Source organism: Bos indicus, chromosome 22 (assembly GCF_029378745.1).
Source record: "Bos indicus isolate NIAB-ARS_2022 breed Sahiwal x Tharparkar chromosome 22, NIAB-ARS_B.indTharparkar_mat_pri_1.0, whole genome shotgun sequence".
Lineage (NCBI taxonomy): Eukaryota > Metazoa > Chordata > Mammalia > Artiodactyla > Bovidae > Bos > Bos indicus.
In genome coordinates, this window is record NC_091781.1 from 1,684,642 (window position 1) to 1,703,501 (window position 18,860).

General features: G+C 35.8%; 1 protein-coding gene across 14 annotated transcripts in view; it reads right to left on the reverse strand.

Annotated features, from left to right (window-relative positions):
* Positions 1-608: 608 nt before the first annotated feature.
* Positions 609-18,860, reverse strand: part of SLC4A7 (solute carrier family 4 member 7) — a 124,435-nt gene continuing 106,183 nt past the window's right edge. For 11 of the 14 annotated variants that reach the window (XM_070777290.1, XM_070777283.1, XM_070777280.1 and 8 more), the window contains 4 exons: positions 17,233-17,364; positions 13,063-13,160; positions 6,714-6,821; positions 609-4,832 (listed from right to left, as the gene is read on the reverse strand). In XM_070777290.1, coding sequence (XP_070633391.1) covers positions 4,751-4,832; positions 6,714-6,821; positions 13,063-13,160; positions 17,233-17,364 — 420 coding nt within the window. In that variant the 3' untranslated portion in view covers positions 609-4,750. The remainder of the gene's footprint in view (positions 4,833-6,713; positions 6,822-13,062; positions 13,161-17,232; positions 17,365-18,860) is intronic. The other 3 variants (XM_070777286.1, XM_070777285.1, XM_070777291.1) reach the window with 1 other exon arrangement.

Consider the following 18,860-nt stretch of genomic DNA (forward strand, 5'->3'; position numbering starts at 1 on the left):
TGACAAAAAATATTTCTTCCCTCAAGTAAATGTAAACAGAACTTTCAAATGAAGCTTCCAAAACCTTAAGCACTTTTTTCCATCTCACTCCCAAAGGTTATCAGATTCACTGTGGGAAATCAGAAACCTTACAGCAAGTCCAGAAAACACAGGAAGAAGTGCTCCATATGTGCCTAGTGGAAGACAGACTAAACCCCGTCATTGGCTATTACTAAAAAAAAATTCATAATAAAATTAATCACTAAAAACAAAAAAGAAAAGCACGCCTGAGATATGCTCATTACCCATCATGCAATGTGATGCGTGTTTATTACACTCCACATTGTAAGATTCTCACTCTAAACAGATGTGTCTTAAAATAGGGACTATACTGGACCAGCCTATCTTAAAGGGCTTTAATTTCATTATTTCTTAACTATCACAAAATCATGGTGAAACACACACTGTTTTGTTTCATTTTCTTCTCTCACTGTTTCCTCTTTTCTGTCTCCTGCTTACTAAAGCACAGGAAAATCAGGAGGCAGCAAACAGAAATTACTTGCTTTTTCCCCATCCCCTCTCATGTAGGGGGGGCTCTTCTAATACCAAAGTAAAGACAATATTCAACGACTGATTCAGTAGACTTTTATTGCTCTTTCAACTTCAATAACATCTCCAAAAAATAGTTTTCTTCTAATCTTATGAAACAGATTTGAAAAGCAAGATTATTCACATTCTAGACTGGTAGATACTTGTACTTCATATAGATTAAAAATATCAGTTCTACATTTTAAATGTTTAATTTACTTTGGATTTTATTATAATAGAAAATATCATTGTATTGATAATTATAAAAGTCATAAAAATTCGAACTGTACTGTTCTTATTATACCAAGCTATCAAATACTGTATAAATGAACAATAAATTCAATTTCTATTTATTTAAACGGAGTAAACACTGGAAGATAAACCCCCCCAAAACAAAACAAAAAATACCTTTTAATATGAAAGTAACAAAAGGAAAACCACAACAATCAATCAATGCACAAAAATCTGATTAAAAAAACAACAATTACTCTAAGTCAACTGCAGAAGTCAATCTATGCTAATTAAATTTAAAAATTATCTTTAGATGATTCCATTTCCAACTATTGACACTTACATTACTTTTTTTTTTACATTACTTTTTAAAGTTAGAAAAGTACCAACTTTACATTAAAATTGCCAAGTTCTGAATTATGAACACTATTTAAAATTTGAATGTCCTTAAAGTCTTTAACTTTCTAAAAAAATAAATAGTTGTTGGACTAAACCAAAAAACAGTTCACATAGTTCTATTGCATATGATAACAATGATGTGATCTACATAAATAAATTTAAAACATTAAATTATTTAATTTAAACATTTTTGAATCACAATGTTATATCAATGGCTTATACATCCGAAATCTGAGCACTTTAAAACAGGATTCACATGTTATACTGTTGAGCACATTTACATAACTGTTGTACATGATACAATCCTTTAAAAACGGCAAGCTCTGGTGTCATACCTCTGTTTCAGAAACCACTTTTCTTTTTACAGAATTCTGAACCTACTTTTTGCAAAAGGAAAAGGTTAGAAAGCTATTACATATATACATAAACTTTGGGTATATGGAAGAAACAGAAATGGTTTTTTAAATGGATAAAGGAAAAGTTAGTAATTTTGAGTGGTAAAGAAATCTGCTTTATAAATACATGCATTAGCACATAAAAAAATTGTCCTACACATTTTATAGACTTGGCAAATATGAACAATGATATGCCACAGCTTTTTAAAACAAATTGAGAGATTTATGATTGACCACATCATTCACACAGGCACACTCACACAGACAACAGCCATTAGACAGATCACGCACCTCACTTTGTGTATCTAATATTAGAGAATATAGAGCATCATTCTTTTATCACAAGGAAGTAACTAGAGTTCATTGTCTTCCCCAAAGCTGCAATAATTAGAGTGAAATAGTATTCAAAAGAAACTAAATTTCAGATGGTCAACATGAGGATGTTATTAGTCTCTGTAAACAGATGTCTATAATAAATAAAACCGGTGGAAGAAAGAGTGTCCTGAGCGGCCCCGCAGCCCAGGTACTCAGCAGCTCTGAGCTCTATCCTGGAGACCAAGGCATCTGAGGAAGTGCAGGGCTGTTTCTATGACTTTATTTTATAAATGGAATATGCACAGGTTTATTAATACTTTTGCACCTTGAGGTAAATCAGTACATAGCAATCACTACTGCTCATCTATACACGTTTAAGGCAACATTTAAAAATCAATATAAGTATAAATAAAAGTTTTCACTATCTTTCAAAGAATGCTATCCATGATGGTTATTTTCCAAAAACGGTGGGAAAATATCATAGCCACATAAAACAAGCTATTACTTAAACATGAATTAGCTTTGCTTTTCAATGGAGTAGTCATATCGGATCATTTGGTAAGTCAAGTAGTCAAAAGAAAGCAGAAACTATTTTACAATTAAAACAGTAAAAACATGGAGTGCAAAGCATTCTGTAAGTCATGGTTTTTCTGGCACTGGATAGCCAGTTTTCATAATTTAATAAAATCACATAAACACTATGATCCCAAGGAGGTTTCAGTTTAAATTTTAAAATATACTTCCTGTAAAATAAGCACACTTTGTTAACCCTGTGACGTCCAGACCCAAGGAAATGATGTGAGGAAATCATCTTGTTCAGGTTAATCAGGGCAGTTTACAAAACTGTAGCAGCAAATACTGGGGTCTTTGGAAAGGATTATGCTGCTATGAACAAAAAGGACTCACTTCACTGGAAGCTCGTAACAGTAACAAGCACCATGGGTACCACTCTCTCACCAAGTACCACAGCATCTCTCTTCTTCAGGCAGCGCCAAAAGATGCCAGCTACACTTTCTAAAGAAAATTAGTTACATTTCCAGCCTCCCATGAGGCAGAAGGTGAATCCGTTATTTTAACTAGAATTGGGTAACATGGTCTTAGATGTGGAAATTTCATGTTAAGTAGTTTGGAATGGATTGCTAGAATTGCTAAAACATCAGCTTTGGGCATCGCTCATGATCTTCTATAAGATCAACTCTTCATACTTTTGTACTTTGATTAGAACTGATTAAAGAGAGCACTGGGATTTCATTGAAATTTTCATCCTTACATTCATGTTATCATTTTCAGTATTTCAGTGGCTTCTCAATACTTGTTTGGTTTTTAGAAATCATCCTTTTGCCAAATCAGTTTCACAACCCCATTCATCCAGTCCTACAGGCTTAACAAGAACGATATTTATTTATTTCATATGGAGCTAAAAAGTATATAAAAGATGACTAAAAAGATTTGCTAGAAGTTAAAAAGACAGCTCAGAAAACCAAAATCTAAATAAAACACACAAACACAAACTAGGAAGAATGTCATCAATCTGAGCTATACACATAGTAAGTCTAAATTTCTTTTAAAATACAAATATGGCAGTGCTTTATATCAAAGATGTAAAATCTATCAACTGCTTTCAGATAATAAACCATAAACGCAAGTGAGCACCAACTGTCTACATTAAATTTACTCTATATGTGTCATCTTTTCAAATGTTTATATAACATTTAAGCATCATATCAATTAAAATAAATTAAATATCTTAAAATGAAATCACAGATAACAATCTATTAAACATTACCTATACAACAGAAAGAACAACGTAAAGAGAAAACGAAAGGTAATTCTTAAGAAAGTAATACTGATCGTTAACCCACTTAAGAGAATTCTGACTCCTGATTAATTATACTTACAGAAAAATAATCAAGAACTTGAACCTGATACAAACTAACCACATTTTACATAAAAGACATCAAAAGTAGAGAACAGAGTGGGCCTATGGGGCTCTAAAAGGGTATTAGTATATAGAAAAAAATTCTATAAAGGCAACAAAGTTTAACTAGTTTAAACTGGTTATTTTATAGCTTTTAAAATTCATTAACTAATGACTGGTACCAGGGTTAAATTATAAAATCACTTGCAATTTTACTTGTTTATCAGAATGGAAACCTAGATGTGGGCGTTTTAAGGTTTAAAATACATTTCAAAAATATAAAGGTCAAAACTGTAGGTCTTCTCTAGAAAGCTTCCACTGTTGTAGCTCTGCAGCCAGAAGGTTCCCATAAACCGTGAAACGTGATGGGCGCGTACGGGACAAGGGACGCAGCGGCATCCGCACCCCAACACAGGCAGAGCGCCCTGCTCTCCCCTCAGCGCACTAGCAGAAGGGAAGTCATATGGGAACATTTCTAGCAACTCAAGGAAAAAATTTAAAAATATGGACAAAACACATATCACTTAAGGTTGGTATGAACTGCCACTGATTTAAATAGATTTAAAGATTATTTTTTTTAAAGAACAGATTTAAAGAAAAGTAGACTGAATGCATTTTCCCACATTTTTCTACTGCAGAACAGAAAAAAAACTTCCAACAGAAAAATAAATATTTGATTAGTAAGAACCATGTACCTCACTTCCAAGAGACCATTTCATTATAAACACAGTCTCCATGGTGCTCCTAACAAACTTCAGACACTACTTCAAAAAAAAAAAAAAACCAAAAACCCAGTAGTCACGCATAAGGGGCATGACATACAATATTGTTATATATAGCAACACAAAACACACATTATATACACACACACATATATGTATATGTATCTAATCTATCTGTATATATAATTCTTCTTGGTTCAAATCTATAATGAAGTTTCAGCATCCAGGTATTTCTTTCTTGGTTCATCTTCAAAATTTATTTTCACACTTACAGGTTTTTCAGGGCTATTTAAAACAAAGAATGAGAATAAGTAATTTTGAAATGGTCAAATATTACATTCACACATGGCCAACAGTAAATATCCATAATACCTTTGAGATGGCTATTCATACTATAAACATACCAGCTGCCATTACTATCTTACTGCTTTCTTTTCATATCAGTAAACTTTGATGCCCAAAGGCAAATATTTAAAAAGTCTTAGCTTTTTAATATATATTTTTGCCACTGAAATTCACATTTTCTTATAACTCAAAAGTTATTGGTTAGGGTATGAAGACTACACCTGACTTAATAGTTTTACTTTATATATGAACAATTGTAACACTTGACTTTTACTGACAAACATTTAATCAAATTTAAATAATTTAAACAACTATTTAAATATTTAATATTTAAAAAATTATTTAACCTTTGTCAGTATAAATAAACATCAGATAATTTCCTGCAAAATGGAACAAATTTCCAAACCTTATCTCCCCAAAGTTCACAAATACAAGATTCTACATTTTCAAGTTAATATCAAAAACAATGATTCTGTGTACATGAATTTAACTGATTAATTATAATAAGAATATCTGGGCTTTGAACATTTTTCAAAATATAGAAACATGCTATGGTTTGCTGCCTTCTCCAGACAAAACTGAAGAAGACACCTCAAACATTCTTCTGTTGAACAACATAAAACATTCTCTTTCCTCCTAAGCTATTTTGAATTGAGGGGCAACCTGAATGAAAGGCAGAAGTACTTACAAAAGACAAAATAATATTAGTCTAAGGTCTTTATACTAACATTGTGGGCCAGGGGTGCTGACAGGAGTTGAAAATTACTAAAAATTACTAAAAGAGTATCTAGTGAAATTTGGGCTGCATGAAATAATCCAAAATGACAAAAAGTTTAACTTTAAAACTTTTGAGATCATATATATAAGTGAAGGAAACAGTCTAGCTTAGAGAATTAAAACTCAAGAAATGATGGGAGAAAAGCAAAAAAAAAAATCTGGTAACAAAGATTAAGCAGAAGCAAAGTTCTAAAGGAGGCAGGGAAAGATGGAGAAAAACCTGTGACTGCTTGCCAGGAAGTTTTAATCTGACATCCAAGCTGCAAATACAGTCTAATAAAGCATATATGTCTAATACAGTGTCTGGAACAAAGTATACACAAAATAAGTTTCTGTTGACTCTGAAAGACTGAGTATTCTACAGGATAATACCTAATTTCTCCAGAGACATGAGGGGTTAAAGTACTAATGATTATCAAGTCAGAATTCCTGAAGTTTAGGTCTTAAAGTGAGGGAGAAAGAAAGAAAAAAAGGTTATTACATAACAAGAAACATAAGGGGTTATGAAACAGTTGTGTAATACATGGTTCATTATAAAACTAAATGGCCTTTACAATCATGGATTAAATTTCTTACAAGTATCTCCTAGGAAAATGTTTACCTCATCAGAAGATAGAGTAGGCTGAAACAAAACAGAACAAGGTATATTTCTGGGGGGACCATCAGAGCATAACTGAGGCAGCATTCTATTTTAGTATTCAACCCTTAGTAATTTTTTTTCTTTATGTGGTTTCTGATCTTTTATATATTTATTCCATATGTATATATTTATTTTTATTACAATATAATGCCAATTCTTTTTTTTGAAGTAGGCAACTATAAACTTAAAAAAAAAAAAAAAAATCAGTACCCATATCTGCTCCAGGACACAGTAAAATGATGGACAGATGAAGAAGGAAAGAGGAAGAAAAAAATGTTGGTTTTGTTAAGTAAGGAGAATATAAATTACGTAAATTGAGTTAAATTGAATGGTTTCCTAAATAGCTATCCATAAGTAAACTAGAAGTCGCTACAGTTAGAAAATGCATAAATTGTCACAGCTACCTCGTGTTAGGTCTGGTTACTTTGGCATTCTCAGTGTTCATGGACAGTGCCTTCCACTGTGCAGTTTTGGCCATTTCATCTGATATGTTAACAACTGAGGGATCAACACTGAAGAACAAACACACTTTCTGGTTAGTATTCAGTACTTGCAAAAGCATTAATACTGTCATTCTTATTATCTACATAATATTTGCTTTCATCAACTTAAAATGGAGAAAACTCTTTGCCATGCACTTAAACCAAGGTCCAGCAAGATATCAGTACTTTGAGTTCTATTATAAAGGTCTCATAGGGAACTGCATCTTTCCTTATAATCAAAACTAGGAATGAGACTAATTAACTTGGCAATGATACTCAAAGGTGATTATCTTGGCTATAAGTATACTATTAAAATAACGCGAAAGAATATATTAATGTGCTTTTAAATATAAAAAGTGATACAGCATCAAGTCAATTAGAAAACTTTTATAATCTGCACAAATTCCAGTTGCAGCAAACAACTATCCGAAGTACATAAAGAAAAGTAACAACTAGGACTTAAAACATTTTTTTCAAAGTTTTTACAAATCATTAAAAAGAATTCTGGGAAATGGGATGCTTTAAAATTAGAAATTAAAATACTTCAACAGATAAAATACCAAAAAGGTTTGTCAGTACCACTTTTAGCTGGTTATTACAATATCAGTAATATGGTAGCCTCAAAGTGTTACTATTAATATATAAAATTTATCAAAATCCAAAGAACAAAATACTTCCTTTCATTGTAAGAAACAAATGTAATTATACTGTGTCTCTATGAAATACTGCAAAAATTACCTCAAGGCCCCAAGTCCAGTAATGAAGACATCCATAAGTAACTTGGGGCTTAAGGTTGTCAGTCCCAAGTAACAAGAAAGTACTAGGAAGTTAATAGAAACACACTTGCAAGTCCTTTTTCTTCAACCAAACAAAAATATTTCATGCAAACAAACAACGAATACAAATGTCAAAACAGATGTTAAATTACACTGTGGTGGCAGCCAGGTTATAAAGGGCTATAGAGCAGGCCTTTGTTCACACGTTAAGTCTGCACATCATTGATGATGGAAGACTGCAGAAATGAGTGACAGAATCTCTGGAAAGTCTCCAAGGCTGCTTTATCAAGTTTTTACAAGCGCACACATCTGGACACCCAGATTCACCATGGCAGTACCTGAAACCCGGTCTACCCCAAGAAAATGTTTCTTTGCTCAGTTGCCAACTTCCAATAATTGAAAAGAGAAATTCCTGAAACACTTTCTAGGTTCTAAATGTTTCTTCCCTACTTTCCCATTAGTAGAAATTGAGACTCCCTCTCTGAAGAAAGTAGACACTTTGTTTACCTCCAAAGTAAGAACTAGATGGAAAAAATTTTGTCTACATTCAATAAATTATTTTCATATTTTGTAGACTTTACAGTTTCCAAATGCTTTCCTATGTTGCTAAGTTATCTTACTTCATTTTTATGGCATATAATCCAAATCTTGGAGAAGGGAATGGCTACCCACTCAAAGTATTTGTGCCTGGAGAATTCCACTGTAACCCAGCGGGCTACAGTCCACAAGGTTGCAGAGTCGGACATGACTAAGTGACTAACACACACACACACACAAACAAATCCAAAGCAGGCAGACTTAAAGTTCTGGCAGACAAACAGGTCAGCCAATTCCTGGCAATCTGGATGTTCAAGTTTTAAGCAAAATGGCATTAATCATGGCTCATGTCATGATTAGACAAAGTAAATATATGTATGTATACCCATTCTTTTTGTTAAATATCAGAAAGTATAAGTATGGACTCCACTTATATTTGTCAAGGTCCATGTGTGATCACAGTAAGGAAAAGCTAATGTAGGTCCTACAGAAATTAAGTGGCCAACATCTCAGCAAACTGCTCAGTCACCACTAACTACCATGGCAGTTCCTATTCTCTTTTTGGACCTCCCTGGAGGCTCAGACGCTGAAGAATCTGCCTCCGATGCAGGAGACCTGAATTTTATCCCCGGGTTGGGAAGATCCCCTGGAGAAGGGAAAGGCAACTCACTCAAGTATTCTTACCTGGAGAATTCCATAGACAGAAGAGCCTGGTGGGCTACAGTCCATGGGGTTGCAAACAGTCAAATATGACTAAGCAACTAAGACTTTCACTTGCACCCTCTTTTTAGCACAAAGTCAATACATTGATTCATTTAATAAACATTTACAGAATCTAGAGAAGCAGAGCACTATACATGGATATATCAAAATGTCTATACTTGGCATTTAAGATATATACAAATTTGAGGGAAAATCATGAAAGGATACCCATGATAAAAATTAATAGTAAAAAGTATTAGAGAAAAATTATCTGTGAATTCATTTTCAAAACTAATCAACACATAGAGTCCAAATGTGACCTCTGTAAAAACTATAAAGTTAAAAATGAAAAAAGGTTGAAGCAAGATAATTAGATATTAACAATATTTTCCATTAACTGGTCAAGGAAGGAACCTATATACCTTCTAAAACTGAATTTTGTACTATATATGGCTATTTGTAAACATAATAAATATACAGATGAATCAGATGTGTAAATAAATCATAGTTCCAAACTCATTCTATGAGGCCACCATCACCCTAATACCAAAACCTGGCAAAGATGCCACAAAAAAAGAAAACTACATAGAGGCCAATATCACTGATGAACTTAGATGCAAAAATCCTTAACAAAATTCTATCAATCAGAATCCAACAACACATTAAAAAGATCATATATCATGAACAAGTGGGCTTTATCCCAGGGATGCAAGGATTCTTCAATATCTGCAAATCAATCAATGTAATACACCACATTAACAAACTGAAAAATAAAAGCCATATGATTATCTCAATAGATGCAGAGAAAGCCTTTGACAAAATTCAACATCCATTTATGATAAAAACTCTCCAGAAAGCAGGAATAGAAGGAACATACCTCAACACAATAAAAGCTATATATGACAAACCCACAGCAAACATTATCTTCAGTGGTAAAAAATTGAAAGCATTTCTCCTAAAGTCAGGAACAAACAAGTGTGCCCACTTTCACCACTACTATTCAACGTAGTTTTGGAAGTTTTGGCCACAGCAGTCAGAGCAGAAAAAGAAATAAATTTGGAATACAAATTGGAAAAGAAGAAGTAAAACTCTCACTGTTTGCAGATGACATGATCCTCTACACAGAAAACCTTAAAGACTCCACCAGAAAATTACTAGAGCTAATCAATGAATATAGTAAAGTTGCAGGATATAAAATCAACACACAGAAATCCCTTGCATTCCTATACACTAATAATGAGAAAACAGAAAGAGAAATTAAGGAAACAATTTCATTCACCATTGCAACAAAAAGAATAATACTTAGGAATATATCTACCTAAAGAAACAAAAGACCTATATATAGAAAACTATAAAACACTGGTGAAAGAAATCAAAGAGGACACTAATAGATGGAGAAATGTACCGTGTTCATGGATTGGAAGAATCAATATAGTGAAAATGAGTATACTACCCAAAGCAATCTATAGATTCAATGCAATCCCTATAAAGCTACCAAAGGTATCTTTCTCAGAGCTAGAACAAATAATTTCACAATTTGTATGGAAATACAAAAAACATTGAATAGCCAAAGCAATCTTGAGAAAGAAGAATGGAACTGGAGGAATCAACCTGCCTGACTTCAGGCTCTACTACAAAGCCACAATTATCAAGACAGTATGGTACTGGCACAAAGACAGAAATATAGATCAGTGGAACAAAATGGAAAGCCCAGAGATAAATCCACACACCTATGGACACCTTATCTTTGACAAAGGAGGCAAGAATATACAATGGAGAAAAGACAATCTCTTTAACAAGTGGTGCTGGGAAAACTGGTCAACCACTTGTAAAAGAATGAAACTAGAACACTTTCTAACATCATACACAAAAATAAATAAACTCAAAATGGATTAAAGATCTAAATGTAAGACCAAAAACTATAAAACTCCTAGAGGAGAACATAGGCAAATCACAGCAGGATCCTCTATGACCCACCTCCCAGAATATTGGAAACAAAAGCAAAAATAAACAAATGGGACCTAATTGAAATTAAAAGCTTCTGCACAACAAAGGAAACTATAAGCAAGGTGAAAAGACAGCCTTCAGAATGGGAGAAAATTATAGCAAATGAAGCAACTGACAAAGAATTAATCTCAAAAATATACAAGCAACTCCCGCAGCTCAATTCCAGAAAAATAAACGACCCAATCAAAAAATGGGCCAAAGAACTAAACAGACATTTCTCCAAAGAAGACGTACAGATGGCTAACAAACACATGAAAAGATGCTCAGCATCACTCATTATCAGATCAGATCAGATCAGATCAGCTGCTCAGTCGTGTCCGACTCTTTGCGACCCCATGAATCGCAGCACACCAGGCCTCCCTGTCCATCACCAACTCCCGGAGTTCACTCAGACTCACGTCCATCGAGTCAGTGATGCCATCCAGCCTTCTCCTCCTGCCCCCAATCCCTCCCAGCATCAGTCTTTTCCAATGAGTCAACTCTTTGCATGAGGGGGCCAAAGTACTGGAGTTTCAGCTTTAGCATCATTCCTTCCAAAGAAATCCCAGGGCTGATCTCCTTCAGAATGGACTGGTTGGACCTCCTTGCAGTCCAAGGGACTCTCAAGAGTCTTCTCCAACACCACAGTTCAAAAGCATCAATTCTTCACAAATCAAAACCACAATGAGGTACCATTTCACACCAGTCAGAATGGCTGCTATCCAAAAGTCTACACGCAATAAATGCTGGAGAGGGTGTGGAGAAAAGGGAACCCTCTTACACTGTTGGTGGGAATGCAAACTAGTACAGCCACTATGGAGAACAGTGTGGAGATTACTTAAAAAACTGGAAATAGAACTGCCATACGACCCAGCAATCCCACTGCTGGGCATACACACTAAGGAAACCATAATTCAAAGAGACACGTGTTCCCCAATGTTCATCGCAGCACTGTTAATAATAACTAGGACATGGAAGCAACCAAGATGTCTATCAGCAAATGAATGGATAAGAAAGCTGTGGTACATATACACAATGGAGTATTATCCAGCCATTAAAAAGAATACATTTGAATCAGTTCTAATGAGGTGGATGAAACTGGAGCCTATTATACAGAGTGAAGTAAGCCAGAAAGAAAAACACTAATACAGTATAATAACGCATATATATGGAATGTAGAAAGATGGTAACGATAACCCTGTATGCGAGACAGCAAGAGAGACAAAGATGTATAGAACAGTCTTTTGGACTCTGTGGGAGAGGGAGAGGGTGGGATCATTTGGGAGAATGGCATTAAAACATATATAATATCATATGTGAAATGAATCGCCAGTCCAGGTTCGATGCAGGATACAGGATGCTTGGGGCTGGTGCACTGGGATGACCCAGAGGGATGGTATGGGAAGGGAGGTGGGAGGGGGGTTCAGGATGGGGAACACGTGTACACCCGTGGTGGATACATGTTGATGTATGGCAAAACCAATACAATATTGTAAAGTAATTAGCCTCCAATTAAAATAAATAAATTTATATTAAAAAAATAAAAAAATAAATCATAGAAGTTTTTAAAGCTAAAAAAAAGGCTTACATTTCCCAACCTATATATTTAGTTTGTAGATTTTAATACAAATCGCCAAAATCATGTATGATAAACATTAATTTTTCCCTAGTATGAGCCCTCACTGGCAATGGGCAGATGATACCTTTGAAAACTGAAGGAGAGTTCCAGGGCCTCTAAACACTGTCACCTGTGGGAAGGTCGTCCACAAGCGTTATTTTCTAGCACGCACCAACCTCCGTCATAATGAGGGCAAGGGAAAAAAATAAAGTTGTACTACTGAGAGCATGGGAGTATCCTAAGACTGGGTTTAAACTTCACTGAAACAGAAGGAGTGGCACGCACCAACCTCCGTCATAATGAGGGCAAGGGAAAAAAATAAAGTTGTACTACTGAGAGCATGGGAGTATCCTAAGACTGGGTTTAAACTTCACTGAAACAGAAGGAGTGAGAACGACAGGACAATCTGTGTTGAACGTGGAAGCCAAGGTCTCTCCCTGCCCGCTGCATTCTGCTGCTGTCAGCAGGAGGGGAAGGAGTGAGCAACTTCCTCTTCCACCTGCAGGAAGCCCTCCTTCAGCCTACACGTCAGGTGCAGTGTTTGTCATTGTTTAAAAAATAGGCATCATGACTTTAGCGACACACCGCATGGCTCATTTATCCAACTGTCGTGTAAATGAAGCACATTTTAAAATGCAAAACTGCATCTCACCTGTATTTTAGCGCCTTTACTGGAATCTGCAGGAGGCTTCCCCCTTCAAATGGAAGGTGCACAGTGTCTTCACCAGCTTGGAGCATTCGTTCAGCTTCCTTGAAAAGAACAGACGGGTAGAGGTAACTTTTCGCAGAATATTTCCAGGACCAATTAATATATCAAAATCTTAAAGAATCAGACAACCAAACTGACAATATTTATTTAACTTGCCATGACTGAAAATTTCATTTTATTATTATGAACACATACTTGTAACACAAGGTGAAAACAATCACTTATAAAGATTAATTTTTAAGGGTTATACCTTCCAGCTCTGGGAGTTAATCATTAGTACTATTTAAATATCAATTTAGCTACATGAATTTTATTTTTAAAATTTACTACTATTAGCATTACTTTTGGCGACTCCACATAGCACAAGGGATCCTAGTTCTCTGACTATTCAAAGTGCAGAGTCCTAACCATTGGACTGCCAGGAAAATCTCCATAAATTTTATTATCAACTATTACACAGGTACACAATGAGAGGGGGGCTTCCCAGGTGGCACAACTGGTAAAGAATCTGCCTGCCAAGGCAGGAGACACAAGAGATGCGGGTTCAATCCCTGGGTTGGAAAGATCCCCTGGAGAAGGAACTGGTAACCCACTCCAGTATTCTTGCCTAGAAAATTCCATGGACGGGGAGCCTGGCCAGGTACAGTCAGTCCATGGGGCTGCAAAGAGTCAGGCATGTCTGAGCACGTAGACACCATGTACAATGAGCAACAAAATCTTGTGAAATCTCATGGCTCTCATTACAATACAATATAAGCAAAAACCTCACTTGGATAAAGTGGGGGTTTCTCAGTCTCAGCAACACCGACATTTAGAGCCAAACAACTGCTTGTCCTGGGAGCCAGTCCTGTCTATGGAGGATGTACAACAGGCCATACGTTGCCAATAGCAGCCCCTTTTCTGACCATCCCCTCAAGTCGAGAACACCTAAGCTAAGAAACATGAACCCAAATCATGACACAACCTTAATGAGGATGGAGAGGGGGCAGTATAGGAGACACGGAGAGAGCACCTGTCTTATGAAAAGAAATCCCACAACTTGGGGGTGACCATGTACCTGGTTTTAACAAAAACAATATAAGATTAAAACCAATAAAGCCTAAATTTCTCAGCACTCCCTGCAGCTCAGTGTGGTGCCAGTGGAACCTCCTGGATGCCATTTCTGGGTGGCACGGTGGGACTGCTGCCGCCTCCCACCGTCTCTGACTCCGCTGCCAACGCAGCCCACGCTCAGCAGCCACTCTGACCCACCACAGGATGCTGAGGATGCAAAGTCTACGCCGCGCTGGGAGAAACTAACAGAGTTGCTGACAACTGTGGAACCACCACACAAGGTCACTTAACTTTCAAGATTCCTTTTACAGGACAAAAAGAAAAAACTCTTGTGTTTAAGGCAGCTCTGCTTTTGTTTTGTGATATGCAAATGACCTTATTCTAAGTGATATAGGAAGTAATGAGCAAGCAATTTTACCTAAGTATTTTATAAATAAATTATATCCTATTTGAAAAATCATCAAAAGCTTATGTTTACATATATATATATATACACAGCCTTGAAGGAAACAAAATTGTTAAAAATTTTGGAGACTCCATTTAACTGTTTCACAATTAATATCCTCATTAAAAAGTCACAATTTTTATTTAAAAGTAAACATAAAACCAGTAATTTGCCATAAATCAGCACTGAAAAATCAAACCATGAAAAAATGCCAACAAGTTTCTAAAAGCATTTGTCTGCAACTTTAATAAATGCTTTTTCATAAATACTATGCAACACAAGTTATAAATTGTGCTCATTTCTCTCAAAAATTAGGGAAGAAAAAAAAACAGCAATTTTGAGATCTATTTAAATAGGACCACAACTTTTAAAAATGTATTATCTTATCTTTGATTTTCAAACAATATTCTGACTGGGAAAATGAACTGAGGCACTGAAATTAACAGAATCATCTATGCTACATAACTCAAGTGTGCCCTTTATAACTGGTTGCAGTACTGAGCTGGTTGTTAAAAAATTCAAATTCAGTATAGAGTATTCATGTAAATCTCAGTATACAAATCAACTAAGGGTACATAATATTGAATATAAAAACTAAAATTTTACTACATTTTCTATAAAAAGATATCTACTTAATGCCACTTTTGTCCTTACATATGCCAGATTATTAAAATGCTGTTAAAATTAAAATGAATGCTAAAATGTACTCATGTACATTTGAGGTTATGTTAGATGGAAGACTGTGATGTAGAATTATTTTGTGTTATCTGGTAAATTCTTACGGCTATTGACTTATATACATATCATATGTAATTTTTCTAAAGTATCTCTGTGTAAAGGCCGAGGGCCAGTTGGTAAAATGGGTAAGAGCCTGTGTTTAGGACAGTCTACTTACTAGTCTCTCTCTCTGTTTCCTTATTTGTAAACTGGAAATAATAAAAGTATGCACACTTTTTAAAGTAATGCTCAAAATTCTCCAAGCCAGGCTTCAACGATATGTGAAACGTGAACTTCCAGATGTTCAAGCTGGATTTAGAAAAGGCAGAGGAACCAGAGATCAAATTGCCAACATCTGCTAGATCAGAGAAAAAGCAAGGGAGGTCCAGAAAAACATCTATTTCTGCTTTACTGACTATGCCAAAGCCTTTGACTCTGTGGATCACAATAAACTGTGGAAAATTCTGAAAGAGATGGGAATACCAGACCACCTGACCTGCCTCTTGAGAAATCTGTATGCAGGTCAGGAAGCAACAGTTAGAACTGGACATGGAACAACAGACTGGTTCCAAATAGGAAAAGGAGTACGTCAAGGCTGTACACTGTCACCCCGCTTATTTAACTTATATGCAGAGTACATCATGAGAGATGCTGGGCTGGATGAAGCACAAGCTGGAATCCAAATTGCTGGGAGAAATATAAATAACCTCAGATATGCAGATGACACCACCCTTATGGCAGAAAGGGAAGAAGAACTACAGAGCTTATTGATGACAAAGGAGAGTGAAAAAGTTGGCTTAAAGCTCAACATTCAGAAAATGAAGATCATGGCATCAGGTCCCATCACTTCATGGCAAATAGATCGGGAAACAGTGACAGACTTTATATTTTTGGGGGCTCCAAAAACACTGCAGATGGTGACTACAGCCATGAAATTAAAAGATGCTTGCTCCTTGGAAGAAAAGCTATGACCAACCTAGACAGCATATTAAAAAGCAAAGACATTACTTTGCCAACAAAGGTCCGTCTAGTCAAGGCTATAATTTTTCCAATAGTCATGTATGGATGTGAGAGTTGGACTATAAAGAAAGCTGAGCACTAAAGAATTGATGCTTTTGAACTGTGGTGTTGGACAAGACTCTTGAGAGTCCCTTGGATTGCAAGGAGATCCAATCAGTCCACCCTAAAAGAAACCAGTCCTGAATATTCACTAGAAGGACTACGGCTGAAGCTGAAACTCCAACACTTGGGCCACCTGACACGAAGAGCTGACTCATTTGAAAAGACCCTGATGCTGGGAGGGATTGAAGGCAGGAAGAGAATGGGACGACAGAGGACGAGATGGTTAGATGGCATCACTGACTCAATGGACACATTGCTGCTGCTGCTGCTGCTAAGTCGCTTCAGTCATGTCCAACTCTGTGTGACCCCATAGGCAGCCCACCAGGCTCCCCCGTCCCTGGGATTCTCCAGGCCAAGAACACTGGAGTGGGTTGCCATTTCCTTCTCCAATGCATGAAAGTGAAAAGTGAAAGTGAAGTTGCTCAGTCGTGTCCAACTCTGTGCGACCCTGTGGACTGCAGCCCACCAGGCTCCTGCATCCAGGGGGACTTCCCGGGCAAGAGTACTGGAGAGGGTTGCCACTGCCTTCTCCGCAATGGATATGAGTTTGAGTAAACTCTGGGAGTTGGTGACGGCCTGGCGTACTGCAGTCCACGGGGTTGCAAAGAGTCGGACATAACCGAGCGACTGAACTGAACTGAACACTTTTTAATAATAAGGTTCTTAGGAGGACTGAAAGAGTTGATTCCCACTGAAGTGACTATAATAGTGTTTACTACTTGGTATAAAATATTAAAGTCAGTTAATAGTGTACATTTGAAATTTTTTTTTTTTACCTCTTTCTCTTTTTTCTTTTTGTCGTCTTCTTTCTTTTTCTTACTTTCTGGCATGAGATCATCAAGCCAACTAAGCTCTCTCTTTGTGAAACACAGATCCATGAGTTTGCGAACAAAGACTAATGCAAGAACCTTTAAAAAAGTAAGTGAAAGAATATTCAGTAATATCTAAAAATATATAAATTATATCACCTGGAGAAAAAGTGTTTATCAAATCATAAATAAAAAAGCACTTCATATAGCTTATTTTAAAATTACTTTATATATCATCTTATTTCAAAGAAACCTAGTCACCTATTTATCTTTTTCAACTTTCTGCTCAAAGATATAAAGAAAATGATGTTTTTAGCCTTTTCCTATATAAGTCCCTTGAATTCTGTATAAAATTATAAAGCAGATTAAGCATAATGATTATCTTTACAAATAAGATTATTACTTTTTATGATGACTTTACATTATATAAGTAGATATAATATTTAAAATCTCTTCAACAAGGCATTAGAGAACCCACTTTCCAGCATTAGATTTTACTCTACAAATTATGTTTGTGAAAAAGACACAATATTCTTTAGTTTGCTTTTCTTTGCTGCTAAGAGCTTCCCCAGTGGCTCAGCTGGTAAAGAACCTGCCTGCCAATACAGGAGCCACAGGAGATGCAGGTTCGACCCCTGGGTTGGGAAGATCCCCTGAAGAAGGAAATGACAACTCACTCCAGTATTCTTGCATGGAAAATCCCATGGCAGAGGAGCCTGGTGGGCTTAAAGGTTGAAGATGTTTTCAAATGTTCATTGGGAATTTGATTTTCTCTTTTTTTTTTACTTTTAAACAATTGTTATTTTATATTTGAGTAGAGTTGATTTACAATGTTGTATTATTTTCCAGTGTACAGCAAAGTGATTCAGTTATACATATACATGAATCTATTATTTTTCGGATTCTTCTCCCATATAGAATACTGAGTTATTCCCTGTACTATACAATAGGACCTTGCTGTTTCTCTATTTTATATACAGTAATGTATATATGTTAATCTCAAACTCCTAATTTATCCCTCCCCACCACCTTTCCCGTTTAGTAACGGTAAATTTGTTTTCTATGCTTGTGAGTCTGTTTCTGGTTTGTAAATAAGTTTCTTTGTATCTTTTTTTTTTAATTTTTAAATTTTTTTTATTATTATTTTTTTAGATTCCACAAATAAGTGATATCCTATGATATTTGACTGTCTCTGACTTACTTCACTTAGTATGATAATGTCTAGATCATCCATGTTTTTGCAAATGGCACTATTTTGTTCTTTTTATGGCTGAATAATATTCCATTGTTTATACGCACCACATCTTCTTCTCCATTTCTCTGTCAATGGCCATTCAGGTTGTTTCCATGTCTTGGCTACTGTGAACAGTGCTGTTATGAACATAGGGGTGGCATATACCTTTCTGAATTACAGCTTTTCTCTGGATATATGCCCAGGAGTGGGGCTGCTGGCTCACATAGTAGCGCTGGTTTTTTAAGGAATCTCCGTAGTGCTCTCCGTAGTGGTTGCCTCAGTTTACATTCCCATCAACATTGCAGGGAGGTGCACTTCTTGCCACACCCTCTCCAGCACTCTTTGAAAATGTATTTATTTT